Genomic DNA, 23,592 nt, shown 5'->3' with positions numbered 1-23,592 from the left:
TTATCGGATTTCATCTTGCTATCACTGATCAACGATACACATGGTAAATGAAAAACACGTGTGATTTTGCGTCTGACCAGACTCTGTATCAATTACCATCATCAAAGTATGGTCCTAAAAGAAAACAAACCATAATTCAAGTCTGTTAGCTAAGGGGGTTAAAATTGTTTGTAAGCGACTTGCCTTTATTTCATGGTGATAGATATTCTAGCGTAAACATAACACTAGCCAGAGCTTCGTGTGAAAGCCGTGTCCAACAGGCGCCATTTTGATTGAGTGATCACGTGAACAGATGGATCACGTGATTGCTAAATTTAGCCAAATCTCGCGAGAAAAACACTGTATTGTAAACAAAAATGGCGTCGGCAAAAATACCGGAGGGAATTACAAAATACGGGAATTTTGGCTCTCCTGCCGGGAGGAAATAAATGACTTGAAAATAAGGGAGATTTTGTCTCACGCCGGGAGGTATGGCATGTATGGTCATATGAAGACAGGCATCCTAGAAAGAAGACAGCTTTTATTACAACTCACAGTTCCACATGGGCCTTTGTGGTCTCCATGGTTGACTGGAGCATGACAACAATGATCCATATTTCAGAAATGGTTCCATTTTATCTACCATTTCGGTCATTAAACTTTCTTTATCATTCATCAACGAGTAATTAAGCAAATTCTCATCGTCATGGTCCAGTTGTCAAGACGATGCGACAGTGTGATTTGTCGGTGCCATTCCTCAAATCTTCCCAGGCACTGAATATCTTCCGAGCATCATGACCCGAGAAAGTGTGAGAAATTGTACCATTACATTTAATATCCAAATTGTTTACAATTTGACCCCAAATGACCTTGCCATGGCTCTGAACAGGCAACTGAATTCAAACCAAATCAATTTCCTTTACTGAATTTTTTACTGGGTATAAGCTCATGCTTTGTGAATAAGCCCCCACCCCTTATTTTCAATATTATCACTGCATATGTCAATTTTCAGAGACACGCTCATCCTCTACTTTTAAATGTTTAATCGACAAGGCTCTGATAATAAAGTGTACATGTAACACTGAAGATATCCAAGACAATCTTTCTTAGTGTCACAGTCATTTTTACATTTTATGATTGTAGAGAAAGTTTTATACATAACATTTGGAGTAAATCGAATGTTTTCCTGGCTACCTCATAACTTAATTGTGTCTTTAAATATCATCTGTAACGTTGTGTCATGATGTGAACTGAACATTAATAATGCATCACATTATTTTTATAAAACACTTTAATTGTATATGCACATGTAGATTTGGCCAACATCTTAATTATAATCCAAGATGGCTACCAGAATTTTCATCCCTGCAATAAGTACGCTGATATCCCGGGGCATAAGCCCGACCGCCACTTTTACCATTTTCAATGCACTAAGCCCCCTGAGCTTATACCCAGTAAAATACTGCAGTAAATCTGTTTCTCACCAAGTTCTAATATTCTATACCATTGTTATCACCTGCAACAGAAAATTCTATAATCATGCCGGCCAGTTAATCGTTAGACAATCTCCTGAAGAAAATACACATTGGTCCTTCAACTTCCTGTCTTTGAAAAGTTCTTTCATGGAATTACCATTTTTGCTTTTTTCTGATTGTTTGAAACTTTTTTGCCTTTTGGGACTATCACATATGTCTCAGGTTAACAAATTCTCAAATCAACCTTCAACAAGAGATCCCAGAGGGATCTTGGCGCCCACCATTGAATGATCTTCATAGGTTCCATGTCAGATTGATCTTTTCTCTACTTTTCCCTTCATTTTACTAATCTGTGCAAATTGAGACATCCCTCCAGTACTTTTCAAACAAGGGAATCCTAGCTATATAAGAAATTTGAGATTTAACGATAATGGCTGTTTGTTGACAAACTGGTCCAAAAATGCAATACAAGGGACCAAGGGGAACCTACTTATGAAATTTGAGAAAGATCCATTCAGTACATTCTCAGAAATAGCGATAACAAACTTCAATTGTCAAAATCCAAGATGGCTGCCTGTCGGCCATGTTGTTTTCAGATTGGTCTCAAAACGCAATATGCATAACTAGGCACCAAGGGAAACTTACATATGAAATTTCAGAAAGATCCATTCAGTACATTCTCAGAAATAGTGATAACAAACTTCAATTGTCAAAATCCAATATGGCTGCCTGTCGGCCATGTTGTTTTCCGATTGGTCTCAAATTGCAATATGCATAACTAGGCACCAAGGGGAACCTACATATGAAATTTCAGAAAGATCCATTCAGTACTTTCTCAGAAATAGCGATAACAAACTTCAATTGTCAAAATCCAAGATGGCTGCATGTCAGCCATGTTGTTTTCTAGATTGGTCTCAAATTGCAATATGCATAACTAGGCACCAAGGGGAACCTACATATGAAATTTGAGAAAGATCCCTTAAGTACTTTCTCAGAAATAGCGATAACAATCTTCAATTGTCAAAATCCAAGATGGCTGCATGTCAGCCATGTTGAATTCTGATTGGTCTCAAAACGCAATATGCATAACTAAGCACCAAGGGAAACTTACGTATGAAATTTGAGAAAGATCCCTTAAATACTTTCTCAGAAATAGTGATAACAAACTTCAATTGTCAAAATCCAAGATGGCTGCCTGTCGGCCATGTTGTTTTCAGATTGGTCTCAAAACGCAATATGCATAACTAGGCACCAAGGGAAACTTACATATGAAATTTGAGAAAGATCCCTTAAATACTTTCTCAGAAATAGCGATAACAAACTTCAATTGTCAAAATCCAAGATGGCTGCCTGTCGGCCATGTTGTTTTCAGATTGGTCTCAAAACGCAATATGCATAACTAGGCACCAAGGGAAACTTACATATGAAATTTCAGAAAGATCCATTCAGTACATTCTCAGAAATAGTGATAACAAACTTCAATTGTCAAAATCCAAGATGGCTGCCTGTCGGCCATGTTGTTTTCGGATTGGTCTCAAATTGCAATATGCATAACTAGGCACCAAGGGGAACCTACATATGAAATTTGAGAAAGATCCCTTCAGTACTTTCTCAGAAATAGCGATAACAAACTTCAATTGCCAAAATCCAAGATGGCTGCCTGTCGGCCATGTTGTTATCCGATTGGTCTCAAAACGCAATATGCATAACTAGGCACCAAGGGGAACCTTCATATGAAATTTGAGAATGATCCATTCAGTACTTTCTTAGAAATAGCGATAACAAACTTCAATTGTCAAAATCCAAGATGGCTGCCTGTCGGCCATGTTGTTTTCTGATTGGTCTCAAAAAGCAATATGCATAACTAGGCATCAAGGGGAACCTACATATGAAATTTGAGAAAGATCCCTTCAGTACTTTCTGAGAAATGGTGATAACAAGAATTGTTTACGGACGGAGGGACGGACGGAGGGACGGACGGACGACGGACCACGGACGCAGGGCGATTTGAATAGCCCACCATCTGATGATGGTGGGCTAAAAAGTCGATAATTGTACATGTACACTTGTATATCCCTTTTTAAAGGGTAAGTTCAAGATTATTTAGCTTTTTTTATTATGGCATATTGGACCTGCATCTCGAACCTGTTCACTTATGTTCATCACGTGAAGCATAGATTTAAAGTTGGAACACTTAACTAATGTGACTTTGAAAATTGGGTCATTGATGCTAATAATACAACGTATTGATGACACTGCATAACTACAATTTTTTACCAGGACAAACCAAGCTACTCATCTAATTGCTAGTGTCTACAAAAACTTGTTGTTTTTATTGACTATAAGAAACAAAGCCAGTCAGATAATCATTCATACAACTTGTATTTCATATCACATCACAGATACATAAAAGAAACATTACATCAAGTCTATAGCAAGTCTACTTTGTCATACAATTTCCCCATAACAAATTCACTACACTTTTCTCTTGGTGGTACAACATAGAAAGCAGGATCCAAGGCTTACCAAAGTCTCAACCCAAGGGCCAAGTTTTTTGTCGGTCAAACCCCTGGCTTAACAAGGGACGGGTGTGACATTTCAAAGTCTAAACCTGAGACGGAGATTCTTGTTGGTCAAACCAAAGGCTTACCAAGGGTGTGACATTTCAAAGTCTCAAAACAAGGCTTGGATTCTTGTTGGCCAAACCCAAGGTTACCAAGGGTGTGACAATTTGTTTAAAAGTCTCAACCCGAGGGCAAAGTTTCTTGTTGGTCAAACCCAAGGCTTACCAAGGTGGTGACATTTCAAAGTCTCACCCAAGGGCCAAGATTGTTGTTGGTCAAACCTTACTAAGGGTGTGACATTTCTATGTCTCCATCACAGGGATTAGATTTCATTATCTTATCTGATGTATTCTAAATCAAGAACAATGACAACATCTTGTTCCAAAGCTCCCAAGCCAAGTTTGTTTATAACCATAAGAATACAGGTAGTGTATCTGCTTTAGTCTGGGACAATTTACATATTCATATCAATCTGCAACAGAATTAAGTTCTCAATAAAGTATTAATATTTATTTAAGAAAAACTTTTGGATCAAAGTTTTCCTCAACAAGTTATGGTTAATCATTCTATTTTTGCGACTTGTAGTTTTTCATGACAGATTTCCAACATTTAATTCAAAAGGATTTCAATTTGAGGAAAAGGAAACACAAATGATACACATAGAAAAATATGTGAAATTTTAATCTGCAATCTTTTTTTTCTGGCAGTCTAAGTGAATATAAATGGTGATCTTCAGCAGCATTATATACAACGGAGGTCATTTTTACCTCTTTGTTTTTACATGTATTTACATGTATAAGTGTGTATGAAGATGCTGCATTTTATTTTGTCCTATGTGATACTACACTGTAAAACCAAGTACATGTATCACAAATATTGTGGAGCTATTTAAAGCCATTTTGGTTGTCATACTTGATTGACATTTAATATTACAGAGCTGTACCTTAAAATATCCCCGTTACCATCATGAATGCCATTGACATAAATCATGATGGAACATTTTTCAGTTTTTGTTGTGGAAAAAGGGAGAAACAGGGAGAAACCTTTTCCTATGAATGTCTGAGGCATCGTTCCTGACCCGAGTAACAATCTCATGACTCCGGCCGTTCACACTACTCTGCGGTCCCAGACACGACACTAATGTCTTACTGCCAGTTCTACGACAGACTGTTTACACCAAAGTCAAGCAATAAGTCCTGCAGTGTCCATCCTATATGTGTACGGAGACATCAACAACTACTGACTGGTGAAGGTCGTATTCAGAACAAAAACATACCTTACTGCACAACACAAGAATTGATTTGTCTTTCAGCTCCATACTGCAATTGATCACCAAAGAGTGATGGTAAAAAAACAGGAATTCTGTCTTTATTTTGCTGAACCTTGTTTGTTGGGTAATATCGTTTTAGATTGACAATAAAATTCCAAAGGAATGACAGACAGACAATATTTCATGTTAAGCTGCATGTCATTCCGAAAGTTCAGTGTTTTTAGTAGCTTCTCTGGGTTAGTAATATTTGTCCGTAAAAACACTGGACACTTGTGACTTGGAAAATAGGTGAAAGTAATCTATTTTTAACTATTATAGCTTAAGATCCCAATCCCTCCTTTCCCTACTAAGTCACACAAAACATGTACCATGATTAAAGTTTGTTTAAAACGGTCTTCAGGAGCATTTACAGCAATTCATTTATTTTTCCTTGATAGGCTTAAAACATTTGATTTCAGATCCAAATTTCAAAACTCTTTTAAATAACACCCTTGAGATGAGTCAAGCTAATCTTATTGAACAAATTATTTTCTTTATGACAGGTTAAAGATAATCTGAATGAGAATTTTTCACACCACGTGACCTTGAAAAGTGGGTCAAGGTCATTTCCTTGTTTTAGATCTAACAACCTTGTCGAAGCAATCTAAAAACCATATGTGACTCTAGGTTTTATGGTTTTGTGGAAGATGTTTTAAATAAAAGTTGACAATGTAAACAATGAGAACAGAGGCTGCACCATTGCATTAGCTCACATGAACATTGTGCCAGATGAGCCGGTAATTAATTTGTCCATCAGGGCTATAATGAATCTTGGCATGGTTGTCATCACTTCCGCCAAAACCAGTTCTTTTTCTGGTCCTGACTTGAAGCAACAGCTAGTCGTCGCTGTTTTTCCTCCTGAAATAGATACGAGATTATTTTCACTCATCTGTTCTAAAGCACTGCAAAGTGAACGTCACTTAAATACCCTAATCCTTTTTTTTTCACACTGTGATAACAAAGTGTGAAAGTCGTAACAAATACAACTGAGAGACAAGGTCTAAAGTCAAACTGTATCCAATGACATATATGTGTACACCTTTCCGAATTCCAGGATTACGACACATGTTTAGAATATCAATAAAGACCCAACCTGAGAAACATCACTGTAGCAATGTTAGCCAAATATTGCAAAAAAAAAAAAAAAAAATTTATATTTAAAAAGGAGGCCCAATGAGCCTGTATCGCTCAGCTAGTTTTCGCTACTTTGATGATTCTTTCCATTTTATCAAATCAACAGTAGTTTTGAGTGTTTTATCATATTTGACTCCTGTGACCTTGAATTTAGGTCAAGGTCATTTCTTTTCACTGACTTTATTAAAGTTGGGTAATATCTTCGGAACTTTACAGCCAAATATCATGATACTCAACCTTTTGGTGTTTGAGATGAATTTGTATAAATGCATAATAAGTTGCTACTACCCTAACTACATACCACAGACAATGGACAGAAGACAGACACTATCAATCTTAGCATAAGCTAACATGACTTTCGGGTAGTGGAGATAAAGTAGAGTTAATATCAGTCTCACACCAACAAATTTGTGGTCATTATCAGAAAATATAAGAGGCCAAATGGGCCCGTACTGATCACCTGTTCTGGAGCTTATGAAGTGAAGACTTTATTGGAAGTTTTAATTCATGTGAATTTCTATGTTCATTAAGGTTTTGATCTTAAACTCAAATTTATTTGCTTTCTTTTCAGTAACTGTCATCTGCTTGCCAAATATGATCTTTAGCCTCTCACTTATGAGAAGATTTTTTTCTTTTAACATTTGACCTCTCTGACTTTAAAAGCCAGTTTAGACTATTGAATTGGAAAAAAGAACAACTTGGTAGCCCTTCTTCTCATCCTGCCCTAGGCCCAATATCATGACTGTGTGCCTCTTAAAGACAAGGATGGGAAAATTTAACACCGGACACAAGACAGACAGACAACTGACGTCGCACCATGGCAGAAGTTCACAAACCCTTTAAAATGGTTTCATTGGGGCTATACCACAAATGTTCAAATTAGAAGGACAAAAAAATAAAATAAAACCTGGATTTTTATAATGCCAGATATACATATTAAATATTGGAGAATTACATCCTGATTTGTCAGGGACATCATGAACAGTCAGGGGTCAGTTTACCTTAAACATGTGTATAAACAATAAGTCCATAACTCAGAGCCAGAGCAACAATATATTTGTTTATTTTGCCAATTCAGTGATGAAAACTATGACAAAAATGATATACTTTAAATATGCTGCTACCATCCAATATTGTCACTTCAGAATAAATACGGTTATGGAAGTTAAGAAGTTCAAGTTTAAGCATCCTTGTTTTCCTGTAGCTTAAGTAACAATTTACTTGACATAGAGTTCTTAAAAGTGTTTTTACTTCCTTTATACAACTTTATTTGAGTCTGAATTTAGGAATTTCTAGTCATCTCCATTCATGTGCTCTGTAAATGTTGTTTATTTTTCAAATTAATTAAGTCATAATTATATATAAACATATCTAAAATCTTTAAATCTGATGGTTTTTTTTTTTATGTATTGACATGAAATCCAGCAACCTATATTCCACATTTTCATCACAATTAAAGCAATACGTTGTATTACACTTTTGCTGCACAAAATTATTCTCAGTTTCCACCAGGTGGTTGAATTTTAGCAATATTATTTCTTGCAGATAAAAATCCCAATGTTTCCTGTTAAATTTGTTTCAAGCTTGAACTATGAATAATGATATGAATTGTTCAATGGCTCTAGATGACAAAGGTCCATTTGGAACAGATCATTTTTATAAAAATAGATCCTTTAAACCACTGGATGACTGCAAGTGGAACAACTAGATTACTGTGATATGGCAGATAATCACCTGTAAATTTGTTTTCCTGTCATTGCAAGGGAGGTAACTCTTATAATTACTAACAATTTAAATTGTTAAAGTATTATCCTACCGATGTAACTGGTGACCTGGAGTGGGATTGTATGATGTTTTGTCTACCTGTCACAGGTAGAATCACTCAAGGAAATGTCCAAGAATATTTTTTTGCATGTCAAGGTTATACAAGTCTCTTGTTATACCAATATGAGGTCAATAACTGTTTTATTATACCATATAAATCTGTGATGTATGCTATTTATGGACAAATACACGAAATGTTTTCATAGAGGTAATGCTGTTTGTTCACATCAAATTTCTCAGTTTCAGTTTCTAGTTGTTATACTGTTTAATATTTTGACTTAAACTCATGTTAAAACATTCTTTTGTAAAGCCACCACACAATATTATACAATATAGCTGGTCCTAATTTTTTTTTTTTTTTTGAAACACAGATAAACAAAGATTTGCATGTCCACCAATTTGTTATGAGACTTCTGACAAATATTTTCCTCCATAAAATGAAAATCATAAAAGCTCAAGTAGATTTTGAATACAACGTAATCAAATCATGCAATTACATTAACATATGTGAACATGTATGGTAAAAAACTCAACTTATCAAACACATAATTTTCAGGCAATTTACTTCAAGGTTTCTTCATTATTTCCCTCTTTTAATTACTGATAACATCCAATCACCTATGATTATGTAGCCACTTTTTTTTTTATTTAATTATAAATCTACCTTTGATTTGACAAATACTGACATTGTGACAAGGTTTTATGGCATTTCAAATCCATCAATAAAGTTGTTTGGAAGATCAAGATAGAAATCCCCTTGTCTGAAGAATTAGTATTGGTTGATGATGTTATTAGTTTCATAGTTAATAGTCCTGGTCTAATAATGCTTGATGATAACAGCCTTCCATAAATACAGGCCTCAGACCACAATTATACTTACGGGTCGTTGTACACGAATGTAGTGCAAAAGTAAATTTGAAGTATGTTACTAAACATTTTTTGATCTATTGCAGATATGAGCATAATTTTAACATATATTTGTAGTGCAAACTCTATTCTAGTGGGAGAATTTTGTTTTGACACCATTTCCATGTTTGTTTGTGTGCAGGGACACTTAGAGATATAAGGCCGGAGTAGTGATATTTTGTAATTTTCTGGATTTTCCCATAATATAGAAGGGTGGTAACATTTAAACAGAAATATCATATTTAAATGCAGGTCTTGAGGTACTTTCCAGCTCACTGTAGTTATAAATAATCATATTAAAATTAGATTATTTACAAAATTTTGAAATATTTTAATTTTTTTATTTCACATTGGTATAACATAGAGGGAAATTAATTGTGGTCTGAGGCCTGCATTAGCAACATTCTTGGTCTAATAAATGCTTGGTGATAACAGTCTTCCATGATGAGCAATAGTCTTAGACTGATAAATACTTAATGATAACAGCCTTCCATAATACGCAATAGTCTTGGTCTAATAAATGCTTGATGATAACAGCCTTCCATAATTAGCAATAGTCTTGGTCTAATAAATGCTTGATGATAACAGCCTTCCATAATTAGCAATAATCTTGGTCTAATAAATGCTTGATGTATGTTACATGTTTCCCGTAGTGCAGGGAAGATTAAAAGGCAGACATATGTGTCGTACAAAAAATTGTATCTTGTCTTAATTAAGTTTACGTTTCCCACAACATTAACTCCCATCCCGTAAAGGGGGTGTGTTCTATTGAACAACTAGTGGGCCACTAGATAATGATACAGGAATAATGAAAAAGGGGCCAATATTAGACAATGATATACAGGGACTGATATATTATAACACTGAGGTCTGTAATGAGATGTGTGTATGTCAACATAGTAATATGAAATATTCTAGTAAAGTGGTATAGACTATCTAAAGAAATGGCAGACCTATATAAGTCTGGTGTTTGAACTAAATTTATTTGTATTAATTTCCAAGGTTACTTAATTATCAACCTCTAAAACTTGAATGTTCATCAACAATTTTCTGTTCTACAGTAAATTACAGCTACAATGTTCCGGGTACTGAATAGAATGCAGACATGTACATACCTCTAGCTTTCTTTGGTTTTCCTTGAATGCTCCCATAGGATCATCAAACCTGCTGTAGTACTCCATCACAGTTCTAACATCCTCAACACCACTAGACCCAACCACTGTAAACAACAACAGACATGGTCAATAACTGTAAACAACAACAGATGTGGTCAGTGACTGTAAACAACAACAGACATGGTCAGTGACTGTAAACAACAACAGACATGGTCAGTGACTGTAAACAACAACAGATGTGGTCAGTGACTGTAAACAACAACAGACATGGTCAGTGACTGTAAATAACAACAGACATGGTCAATAACTGTAAACAACAACAGACATGGTCAGTGACTGTAAACAACATCAGACATGGTTAGTGACTGTTAACAACAACAGAAACGGTCAGTGACGGTAAACAACAACAGAAACGGTCAGTGACGGTAAACAACAACAGACATGGTCAGTGACTGTAAACAACAACAGACACGGTCAGTGACTGTACACAACAACAGACATGGTGAGTGACTGTACACAACAACAGACATGGTCAGTGACTGTAAACAACAACAGACATGGTCAGTGACTGTACACAACAACAGACATGGTCAGTGACTGTAAACAACAACAGATGTGGTCAGTGACTGTACACAAAAACAGACACGGTCAGTGACTGTAAACAACAACAGACATGATCAGTGACTGTTAACAACAACAACAGACATGGTGAGTGACTGTAAACAACAACAGACACGGTCAATAACTGTAAACAACAACAGACATGGTCAGTGACTGTTAACAACAACAACAGACATGGTTAGTGACTGTAAATAATAAAAGACACGGTCAGTGACTGTAAACAACAACAGACATGGTCAGTGACCGTATACAACAACAGACATGGTAAATAACTGTAAACAACAACAGACATGGTGAGTGACTGTAAACAACATCAGACATGGTCAGTAACTGTAAACAACAACAGACACGGTCAGTGACTGTACACAACAACAGACATGGTCAGTGACTGTACACAACAACAGACATGGTCAGTGACTGTTAACAACAACAACAGACATGGTTAGTGACTGTAAACAACAACAGACACGGTCAGTGACGGTTAACAACAACAGACATGGTCAGTGACTGTAAACAACAACAGACACGGTCAGTGACTGTACACAACAACAGACATGGTCAGTGACTGTAAACAACAACAGATGTGGTCAGTGACTGTAAACAACAACAGACATGGTCAGTGACTGTACACAACAACAGACATGGTCAGTGACTGTAAACAACAACAAATGAGGTCAGTGACTGTACACAACAACAGACATGGTCAGTGACTGTAAACAACAACAGACATGCATGATCAGTAACCGTAAACAACAACAGACATGGTCAGTGACTGTACACAACATCAGATATGTTAGTGTCTGTAAACAACATCAGACATGGTCAGTGACTGTACACAACAACAGACATGGTCAGTGACTATTAACAACATCAGACACGGTCAGTGTCTGTAAACAACAACAGACATGGTCAGTGACTGTTAACAACATCAGACACGGTCAGTGACTGTAAACAACAACAGACACGGTCAGTGACTGTACACAACAACAGACATGGTCAGTGACTGTACACAACAACAGACATGGTCAGTGACTGTTAACAACAACAACAGACATGGTTAGTGACTGTAAACAACAACAGACACGGTCAGTGACGGTTAACAACAACAGACATGGTCAGTGACTGTAAACAACAACAGACACGGTCAGTGACTGTACACAACAACAGACATGGTCAGTGACTGTAAACAACAACAGATGTGGTCAGTGACTGTAAACAACAACAGACATGGTCAGTGACTGTAAACAACAACAAATGTGGTCAGTGACTGTACACAACAACAGACATGGTCAGTGACTGTAAACAACAACAGACATGCATGATCAGTAACCGTAAACAACAACAGACATGGTCAGTGACTGTACACAACATCAGATATGTTAGTGTCTGTAAACAACATCAGACATGGTCAGTGACTGTACACAACAACAGACATGGTCAGTGACTATTAACAACATCAGACACGGTCAGTGTCTGTAAACAACAACAGACATGGTCAGTGACTGTTAACAACATCAGACACGGTCAGTGACTCCACCACTGTTAACAACTAGAACTGTCGCCAGGATGGCTGACTAATACCTCCGCAATCTGCACTAGTCAATGGTGAATTGGAACTGTTTATTAGAGGCTAACTAAATTAACCTGTGTATGCCGATATTTCTGAAATTCAGAATGTCAGAAATATGTGTTGTTCACAATTAAGGGAATTCAGTCATACTCACATCTACACATGGTCCTCTATATTTGTGTGAAGTTTCATTGGAATCGGTCCTTTCGGTTTAGGAGGAGTTCTCCGGACAAACTTTAAGTTATGGTTCTTATCGTAAAACCTGTTTATAGTGACCAGTTGCCAAAGCAACCATAATTTTGAGAAAAAGAAAGTGGTATGCACATCTACACATGGTCCTCTATATTTGTGTGAAGTTTCATTGAAATTGGCCCTACGGTTTAGGGAGAGTTGTCCGGACAAACTTAAAGTTATGGTTCCTATCAGAAAACCTGTTTACAGTGACCAGTTGCCATAGCAACCATAATTTTGAGAAAAAGACAACAGGCCCATGGGGCCTGTATCGCCCACCTGGTTAGATTAGACCAAATGTCAAAATAATGTTCATATTCAATTTGTTTTATTTGTAAATCTCTAACAATGCTATATATGGTTATAGTGTGGGAATCCGAACTGCTTTAAAGATTAATGAAGTCCAGACTCTCTAAGGTCTGAAAGACCTCAAGAATTGTTTTTAGAACATGCATGCATTCATCACTTTATGACTAGTAGCGATTTAAAGGAATTACCTCTATTTCCCTTATTGGGCCCCACCCTTTTGGCCCCTCGGGGTCAGAGTCACCAATTATTCAAAATCTGTTCGCCTTCCCCCAAGGATATTTCTGACCAACTTGGGTTCAAATCCATTCATAACTTTATGACTAGTAGGGATTTAAAGGAATTACCTCTATTTCCCCTATTGGGCCCCGCCCCTTTGGCCCCTTTGGGGTCAGAGTCACCATTTATGCAAAATCTGTTCCCCTTTCCCCAAGGATGTTTCTGACCAAATTGGGTTCAAGTCCATTCATAACTTTATGACTAGTAGCGATTTAAAGGAATTACCTTTATTTCCCCTATTGGGCCCCGCCCCTTTGTCCCCTTTGGGGTCAGAGCCACCATTTATGCAAAATCTGTTCCCCTTCCCCCGAGGATGTTTCTGACCAAATTGGGTTCAAATCCATTCATAACTTTATGACTAGTAGCGATTTAAAGGAATTACCTCTATTTCCCTTATTGGGCCCCGCCCCTTTAGCTCCTTGGGGGTCAGAGACACCATTTATGCTAAATCTGTTCCCCTTCTGCCAAGGATGTTTCTGACCAAATTTGGTTCAAATCCATTCATAACTTGATGACAAGTAGCGATTTAAAGGAATTACCTCTATTTCCCCTATTGGGCCCCGCCCCTTCGGCCTCTTTGGGGTCAGAGTCACAATTTATGCAAAATCTGTTCGCCTTCTGCCAAGGATGTTTCTGACCAAATTTGGTTCAAATCCATTCATAACTTGATGACAAGTAGCGATTTAAAGGAATTACCTCTATTTCCCCTATTGGGACCCGCCCCTTTGGCCCCTCGGGGGTCAGAGTCACCATTTATGCAAAATCTGTTCCCCTTCTGCCAAGGATGTTCCTGACCAAATTTGGTTCAAATCCATTCATAACTTGATGACAAGTAGCGATTTAAAGGAATTACCTCTATTTCCCCTATTGGGCCCCGCCCTTTTGGCCCCTTTGGGGTCAGAGCCACCATTTCTGCAAAATCTGTTCCCATTCCCCCAAATATGTCTCTGACCAAATTGGGTTAAAATCCATTCATAACTTTATGACTAGTAGCGATTTAAAGGAATTGCCTCTATTTCCCCTATTGGGCCCGCCCCTCCGGCCCCTGGGGGGTCAGAGCCACCATTTATGCAAATTCTGATCCCCTTCTGCCAAGGATGTTTCTGACCAAATTTGGTAAAAATCCAATAAGAACTTTTTGACTAGTAGCGATTTGAAGCAAATGTTGACGGACGGACGACAGACGGACGACGGACAGACTGACGGACGACGGACGCTGCGCCATGACATAAGCTCACCGGACCTTCGGTCCAGGTGAGCTAAAAAAGGCATGTACATCTACACATGATCATTAATATTTGTGTGAAGTTTCATTAGAATCGGCCCATCGGTTAAGGAGCAGTTGTCCGGACAAAATGTGTCTACAGACAGACGGCCGGACGGACGGACAGACAACCTGATTCCAGTATACCCCCCTAACTTTGTTGCGGGGGAATAACAACAGATACATTGACATGATACAGGTATAGGTGAAGGTCATTGTGATACTTTATATATATAGTGAGAGTATAATTATGAGAGTAGACGTTGCCCTAGACAATCATTCCACCACCACAAAGGTTAAAGGTACAACATACGATGGTCTCCTCAGCTTAGGTTAAAAATATAAGTCAGTGATCTACTTCAGTTGTGAATGTTGTCATATCCCTTTTGCATACAAAGTATATGTCATACTGTATATTACAAGAGACATACATCCAGAGAAAGTGTGACAAGATGGACGGATGAAATAACAGAGGCATCAGATGAAGGAGAGATGGAGAAGGCATATTTATCTTATATCTCCCAACTCTTTGTCTTGTTTCGAATCCTTCTTTTGAGTTCAAAAACTGTTATTGAATAGTTTACTGCTACAAATGAATATGGTTCCAAGCTTCATTTCTGTTGAATGTTTATTATCAAATCACATTGAAACAGCTGTGAGTAAGCATATACTAGAGCTAAGAGGGGGGTCGCTATACATTACACTAGCCCTATGAAATATTGATGACATGACAACTCCTAGCATCCCCCACTAGGTTGACATTATACCCAGTATGATTGCCATGTCAATATCTGAATTATTAACCTTATCTACCAATCCCCTGCACCTTTGGTAGCCGTCAGCGATAACAGACATCGATTCGAACATTTTCTGTAGGGCGAGGGACACCCCAAGATACGACACAAACATCACAGGATCCCTGTTGCCTCGGATACCTGGACACGCCCCTATCTTCCGGCCACAGTATAATTTGCTTTTATCTTCACCCAGTAGCCTTTTTTATAACAGCAATCAGCTGATTGCATATCTGGTGGAATATTATGTAATAGTGCATTGGGTTGCAATTAATGGTATTGTGCACCACTGCACATCTATCGACTGCATAATGCATGCTCTCGAGGTGATTAATACCATCCCTGGTGACCAAAGCGAGGCTGTATGTTTAATGTGGGCCATAGCTTCTGTTTGTTGTGTTCACACCTGCCTAACAACCAAGGTTCGCTGGAGGCTCAAAACATTGTGTGCTTGACAAACCCAAGACATATACAATTTACATGCAAACCTTTCCTGATTTAAAAATTTTGGTCTGAATGTTAAAGTTCTGTAAGCATATGTCGCTAGGCTTCATGTTTTTGAAGAAGATTTTTTTTATATTTCTACCACCTATAAGCTGTGACCTTGAAAATGGGCCAAGGACATTTAACTGAATAAACACAAATTTTAAACTTTTCTCCAGATTCTAGCATTAAACCTTCAGGAGAAACATCATACTGAATCACACTAATATAGCTCTGTATAAGATGGACTTTTGAAAATTTTAACATAATCATCCTCTGTGACCTTGAATTATGGGTTTAAATTATTTTATAAGGATAAAACTGAGAGCACCTCACAAAGCAAGCTGTTGGTCATATTTCGTTACTCCGATTATCTTTGTTAATGCGTGTGTGATTTAAGATGTTTATCAATTTGACCTCTTGTTTAGCTGCCATTCATGTAGACAGCCATTATTCTAGGTCTGCTAGTTTTAGAAGACATTTTCTTTGTTTATACAGGATTTAACATCCTTGCAACAGCCAAGGTCATATGAAGTCAGGCTATTAGATGATGAATCTAGAGGCAAATTTGTCCTTCAAGTGAACTTTAAAGCTAATAAGCCGCAAACTTACAGTGGTTATTTGAAGACAAGACAAAGTAGAGTTGCATTGTCTAAGTGTTTCTTGGAAGACAAGACAAGCAGAGTTGCATTGTCTTAATTCTCCAGAGTGTTTTGTGCCACCTTGCCATAGGTACCTACGATGGTTTAGTGTCACCCTGCCATGCGTACCTACGACGGTTTTGTGTCACTGTGCCATTTCTACATCGGTGATATTCTGGGTGATTACACTAATGATGTCTATACTCAGACAGTTATAATTCGCCAGTCTTCCGGGAGGTAATAATTGTGTTAACGCCAAAATATCAAGTTAGAGCTACGCACTAATACAGAGAAACATTAATATAGTATTACATAACAACTTTGTATTTTAGCCTAATTGTTATCGGGCACCATCACTGCTGGTACAAACGTATACTCCAGACCATAAGAGCTTAGCCATGGAGTGAATTCCTGTTTGATGGTATTTAGAGTCGAAAAAAAAACTAAAAAATTGGAAGATACATAAAATCAACTCATGCAGTGGAACAAGACATCGTATCACTGACCCCAAGTGGCATCAACAGATCATTGTAATTATACATTATTGTATGGCAAATACAGTGGAACTTCTCCTAAAAGATCATTGTAATTACACATTATTGTATTCTAAATATAGTGGAACTTCTCCTAACAGATCATTGTAATTATACATTATTGTACGGTAAATACAGTGGAACTTCTAACAGATCATTGTGATAATACATTATTGTATGGTAAATACAGTGGAACTTCTAACAGATCATGCATGCTACATGGATATTTGTCAAGTTTAGAGACAGTTCAGTTTGGAGAAGTGATCCATTTTAACCTGTCAGGATCCGGGGGAATCAGTATGGATCAGATGATTTTTTTCATTTTTGAAGCAGTGCAAATATTACAGAAAATTTGTTCATAGAGTATATATACTCTGTTAATATTAAACTAACTACATGTTTTTATACTGATTACAAATGTATGCCACATATCACTTATCATATCATAATGATGTCATTGACACTCAGACCTCCATCCATTGCTGTTGCTTTATAAATAGGAATAAGAACAAAAATTTTAAACATAAACCAGTTATACAGACCTTATTCAGGACATCAATATTGCATTTTAAAATGAAGCCTGACATTCCTTATGGTTAGCAAATTTGCCTTTTTTTTCTTTTTAAATACTTGTTTGTTGCTTCATGCAAATTCTAGCTGTACTTGTTTTCTTTCTTACAGTAACCAAAACATATTGCTTCAATGATGCTTGGTGATTAGGTTTCATCTTGACCATTTTGATTACTACACTATTAAATCATAATGCTCCTCGAGTCGTAGTACACATACTTCCATCCCACTACGTACACCTCCATCCCACTACATACACCTCCATCCCACTACACAAATCTCCAACCTACCACACACACCTCCTAGCCGACGACACCACACCGCCAGCCGACGACCACACACCGCCAGCGACGACACCCAACCGCCAGCCCACGACACACCACCGCCAGCGCACGTAACACACCCGCTCATGCGCACGACCACACCCAGCAGACGACACACAACCGCCAGCCCAAACACACACCCCAGCCCACGCACTACAAACCGCCAGCACATGACAGACGACCGCCAGCCGAAGACACACAGCCGCCTAGCCACGACAAACACCGCTCAGCCCAGGACACACACCGCCAGCCCAGACACACATCGCCAGCCGACGACAAAACACCGCCAGCCGAAGTACACACCACACCGCCAGCCGCACGACACACACCGCCAGCCCACGACACACACCGCCTAGCCAGACAGACACCGCCAGCCGAAGACACACACCCAGCCCACGACACACACCGCCGAGCCGACGACACACAACCGCCATGCCACGACACACACCGCACGACACGACAGACACCTCCATCCCCCAGACACACACCCATGCCACGACAAACACCGCCATACCCACGACACACACCGCCAGCGCACGACAAAAACACCGACAGCCCACGACACACACCGCCATGCAGACTACAAACACCGCCAGCCACGACACACACGGCCAGCACACGACATGACACGCCAGCCACGACAACAAAGCGCCAACCGACCACACACAGCCAGCGGACGACACACACCGCCAGCCCACGACACACACCGCAGCGAATGACACAACCGCCAGCCGACGACACACACCGCCAGCCCACGACACACACCGCCAGCCCACGACACACACCCAGCCACGACACACACAGCCAGCCCACGACACACACCGCCAGCCCACGACAACACACCAGCCAGCCACGAGACACACCGCCAGCCCACGACACAGACCGCCAGCCCACACACAACACCGCCAGCCGACGACACACACGCAGCACCACGACACAACCGCCGCACCCACGACACACACCGCCAGCCGACGACACACACCGCAGCCCACGACACACACCGCCAGCGACGACACGACACCGCCAGTCGCACGACACATGACCGCCAGCCACAGACAGAGACGCCAGCCACGACACAACCGCCAGCCCACGAGACACACGCCAGGCCCACGACACACACCGCCAGCCAACGACACACACCGCCAAGCCCACGAAACACCACTCAGCCCAAGACACAGACCGCAGCCAACAGACACACACCGCCAGCACGACAACAGAACCGCCAGCCCACGACACACCGCCAGTCCCACACAACAACCGCAGCCCACACACACCGCCAGCCGAGACACAAACCTCCATCCCACGACAAACACCGCCAGCCCAGACACACACCACAGCCAGCACGACACAAACCGCCAATGCCCACGTACACACCACCTCCAGCCCACGAACATACACCTCCAGCCTAATACACACACCTCCATCCCACTACACACACCGCCAGCACACTCTACTACACCACCGCCAGCCTACGACAACACCTCCATCCTAATACACACACACCTCCATCCCACTACACACACCTCCATCCCACTACACACACCTCCATCCCACTACACACACCTCCATCCTAATACACACACCTCCATCCTACTACACACACCTCCATCCTACTACACACACCTCCATCCCACTACACACACCTCCATCCTACTACATACACCTCCATCCCGCTACACACACCTCCATCCCACTACATATACCTCCATCCCACTACAAACACCTCCATCCCCACTACATACACCTCCATCCCACTACACACACCTCCATCCCACTACACACACCTCCATCCCACTACATACACCTCCATCCTACTACAGACACCTCCATCCTACTACACACATCTCCATCCTACTACACACACCTCCATCCCACTACACACACCTCCATCCTACTACAAACACCTCCATACTGGATACAGAAAATTGTGTAACTGAGGGTATGCCCCCATCAAATTGAAAAAGATGGGGGCTCTTGATCATGACTATAAAATCTGTTTTTAAAGTACTATTACATTTTAAGAATGACTTATTGCATCATTTCCTTTAAATAATTGCTATTCATAGCTGCTGAAAACAATTTATTTGGTACAATAAAACTTGGCAATAACAGTTTCTTTATATGCAAAACTTTTAAAAGAAAGACTGAATATCATATGCTAACAGATTTTTTTTCATTTGGAAAATGATCAAACAAAAATTGATGTTAATGTATAATGAACATCAAACTAGATCTACATGGAAATCATGTTTTCGTTGTTTTTTTTGTTTTGCAGAATGTTCCTTATTCGTATCTTTTCTTGTTGTGTCCGCTGCTGTGTCTTTATAATGTTCGGTGTTTTTATCAGGCCTACTCTCACATCATGATCATGATGATTCTAAAGAAACGTTATATTTTTTTTTATGTGTGGAGGTGGCTTTCGCCATGTTTGGGTTGTTAAAGGTCACATAAGCGCTTGTATTTTCGTCATATTTTTAAGCGTTCTTGCGACTCAAGGGGAGTAACTCTAATTACGACTTCCACCTAAATCATGTTTGTTGTAAAGACGACACCAAAACGGTATTGTACTTGCTATAATTTCGTTTGATTGATAGAAACATGTTTAAAAATATTATTAAACACATCTTGTACCCGTGTTATGTTGATACATATGCGGGTCACACTAGTGTTTTTGTGTGAATTGGCCCCCACTTATTTTCTGCAAGTGGGGGCAAAACGTAAATTTAGGGGGATTTTAACGATCCCGCGCCCTGGATCTTTCACTGTATAAGTACACAAGGTTAGATAGTCCATATATAAGTACACAAGGTTAGATAGGCCATATATAAGTACACAAGGTTAGATAGTCCATATATAAGTACACAAGGTTAGATAGTCCATATATAAGTACACAAGGTTAGATAGTCCATATATAAGTACACAAGGTTAGATAGTCCATATATAAGTAGACACTGGTAGACTTGGTACAAGTTTGTGATTCTGCTTGGTGCATAGACTGAATATGTCTGGTGAGGCTCAAAATGTCACATGTAAACCTTATCCTATTGAAATCAGCTGACACTGCAACATCTTCTCTTTTTTCCTCAATATTTATCAGAAAATCTAGATTTGATAAAAAAAGTCTTACCTTGTAAAAAGTTAGCGAGGTCTATAAGTGTTTTGTCGTCATTATCTCCAGTCCACTTCTTAAGCTTGAGGCCATTTCTAGCATGAAACTGGAATGACTTTTCATTGCAGTCTATCATGATGACCTTGGAAAGGTCGCGGTTCAGGTAGGACAGGTCCTAAAGGGAGATAAATACATACGTGGTCAGAACATATGGAGACACATAAGCACAATATGTTGTTGCTTTATTTATTTATTTTTTGCATTCAAATTACAAAATCTCAATCACCCAGGGGAGGGGGCGGGGGAGTCTCAATAGTTTTATTTAACACACAATACTGAACTTTCAGTTTTTTTTGTGCATGATTTTTCAATTTTCTCAAAATAATTTGGGTGAAATATATACTAATCCTGTTACTTAATCAAAATAAACATAGATATACAGGAACTGATTCGATTTGTATACATAAAAAACATTATTATGAAATGAAAACATTTTCCTGTTACATAGGCACTCTGGCCTTCAACTTCAACCTCACTCAAGCAACTCAATGTACTGGTAATGAAAGATGTAGACAAAACTGGATGTATCTTTAATTACTCCCTAACTTGGAATCTAGAAAGTACTAGTTCAACCTACTTAACAAGAGACTTGGAAGTCTGGAAAAAAGGGTTAAATTTTCAATTCATACGAATCCAGCTCGACACAAAACCATGCGGTCCATAGCTTACATCAAGTAAAACCTAAATTTAGGTTATCTTATCACAAAAAGCATTCTAATTCCAGATAAAAAACAGTACACTTTCCATTTTTTTTTTAAAGAAAATAAATATACCAAACTCCTGACTTACCCTACCTATTTATTCATTGAAATATAGTTTATTCATTCATTTATATATTTATTTATTTATTTACTGTCTACATGTATGCATTTATGTTCAACTAACGTTATGTATAAATACATGTATTAGAGAGTGTAAGGATGCATGAAAACAGAATGAATGTGGAGAAAGATGAATGACGCGAGAAAGTCCTCCTGCGAGAGGACAATACTTGTAATGTATAAACTACATCTTGTCTGAATAAAAAAGTTTAAAAAAAATTCAGTTCAAATCTACATGATAGGAACAAAAAATATTTTACCTTTTTTCTTTTGAAAATATGGTGTATCATTAATGACTTATAAAAGAAACACCATGAAATAAAATGTAGTATGGGTTTTTTTAATGTACCTAATCGTGTGAGTAGCACGTTTAATCATTTTTTTTAAATAATATGATTTCTTTATGGAAACAAGAACCATATACTGCAGTAGAGATGCAGATATCAAACTTTTTGTAAAATCTGTTTTAAGGTTCCTATAAAAATAACATTGTGTGTTGTTTAGGTTTTATAAAAGTAATCTAAAATTTAAGTGCCAACTATCTGTTTACTCCGGTAAAGAGGCTTATGATTTTCTCATTAAATACCAAGCTAGTCACATAAAGTTTTTTTGTGAGCTTAATGTACTTTCACTTTTTCAGGAATCTCTATGTAAATCTATATTTTTGCGTATATTTTGCAATCATTTAATTGATTTCGAGTTAGAACAACCAACCCCATATCTATCTCTATGATTAAGGGGAAATAACTCTTACATCTCACCATCATAATGTTGACATTAATTCTCTCTGCTAATGCCTATGTTATTAAATCTGACAGGCTATTAAATTGGATGTTGCTATTATATGTAAATGGTACAACATTTTATAGATACAAGATAATGTAAATGGGCTGTAATGTACACAAACTTTAAAAAGTTACTTTATAATGTAAGGCTGATACACTACACCAGGTATACCCAAGGTTGATTTTCCTCAACATTACAATGATATGGTCGTAAAATAGTCCATTTTGAGAAAAATATATCAATTATTTTGCATTCAACTTCATATTCAAATAAAATTACACTAAATCTGTGCTACAGACAGCTGAATTACAATATTTCTGGGATATTTTTATTTTTGAATGTCCTTGGATAATATTAATGGTTGATAATCTAGCTGATATCATACTTGCCAACTTTTTAAAATTCTCATGGGGGAGAAAGTGCGTGAGCGACATTTTTGACCGGAAAACACATTTCACGTGCGACACATTTAGCAAACAAAAACTAAGGGGAGATAATTTGCTATTGGAAAATAAATCCCTTGCATGAACACTTAAGCTTCCTTCCCTCACTGAAAAAAAGGGGGGAAAACTTATTTCAATGCTCTTTTTTATTCAAGTTTGGAAAGATAATTATATAAGCAACAAGTTACAAAAAAAAACTGCAAAATTACATCATTTTTAATTATTTCTGGAAATGATTTAACTCACTGTTCACTCTAAATAAAAGTATTTACTTAGATATGTTATGAAAATTATGTTGTTAGATAGATGTCAGTCAATTAAATGCAAATTATCACAATGATATCACTTTCTATCAAGCTTTCTCTCCAGCAGTAAACTTCAAAAGAAAATACCTAAACTGTCACGATAAATATCTAGAGTACAATATATAATATCTGAATGAAATTTCAAAT

The 23,592-nt window shown here is 38.3% G+C and overlaps 1 protein-coding gene across 1 annotated transcript in view; it reads right to left on the bottom strand.

Moving 5' to 3' along the window:
• Window positions 1–3,819: 3,819 nt before the first annotated feature.
• The window catches only part of LOC117323320 (mitochondrial import inner membrane translocase subunit TIM50-like), a 31,857-nt gene continuing 12,084 nt past the window's right edge, over window positions 3,820–23,592 (bottom strand). Inside the window, exons 8-10 of the mRNA XM_033878460.1 lie at window positions 21,049–21,205; window positions 10,307–10,410; window positions 3,820–6,185 (exon numbers count right to left, since the gene is read on the bottom strand). Coding sequence (XP_033734351.1) covers window positions 6,114–6,185; window positions 10,307–10,410; window positions 21,049–21,205 — 333 coding nt within the window. The 3' untranslated portion in view covers window positions 3,820–6,113. The remainder of the gene's footprint in view (window positions 6,186–10,306; window positions 10,411–21,048; window positions 21,206–23,592) is intronic.

This window comes from Pecten maximus, chromosome 3 (genome assembly GCF_902652985.1).
Source record: "Pecten maximus chromosome 3, xPecMax1.1, whole genome shotgun sequence".
In the NCBI taxonomy this organism is placed as follows: domain Eukaryota; kingdom Metazoa; phylum Mollusca; class Bivalvia; order Pectinida; family Pectinidae; genus Pecten; species Pecten maximus.
This window is presented reverse-complemented; position numbering and strand designations above follow the sequence as displayed.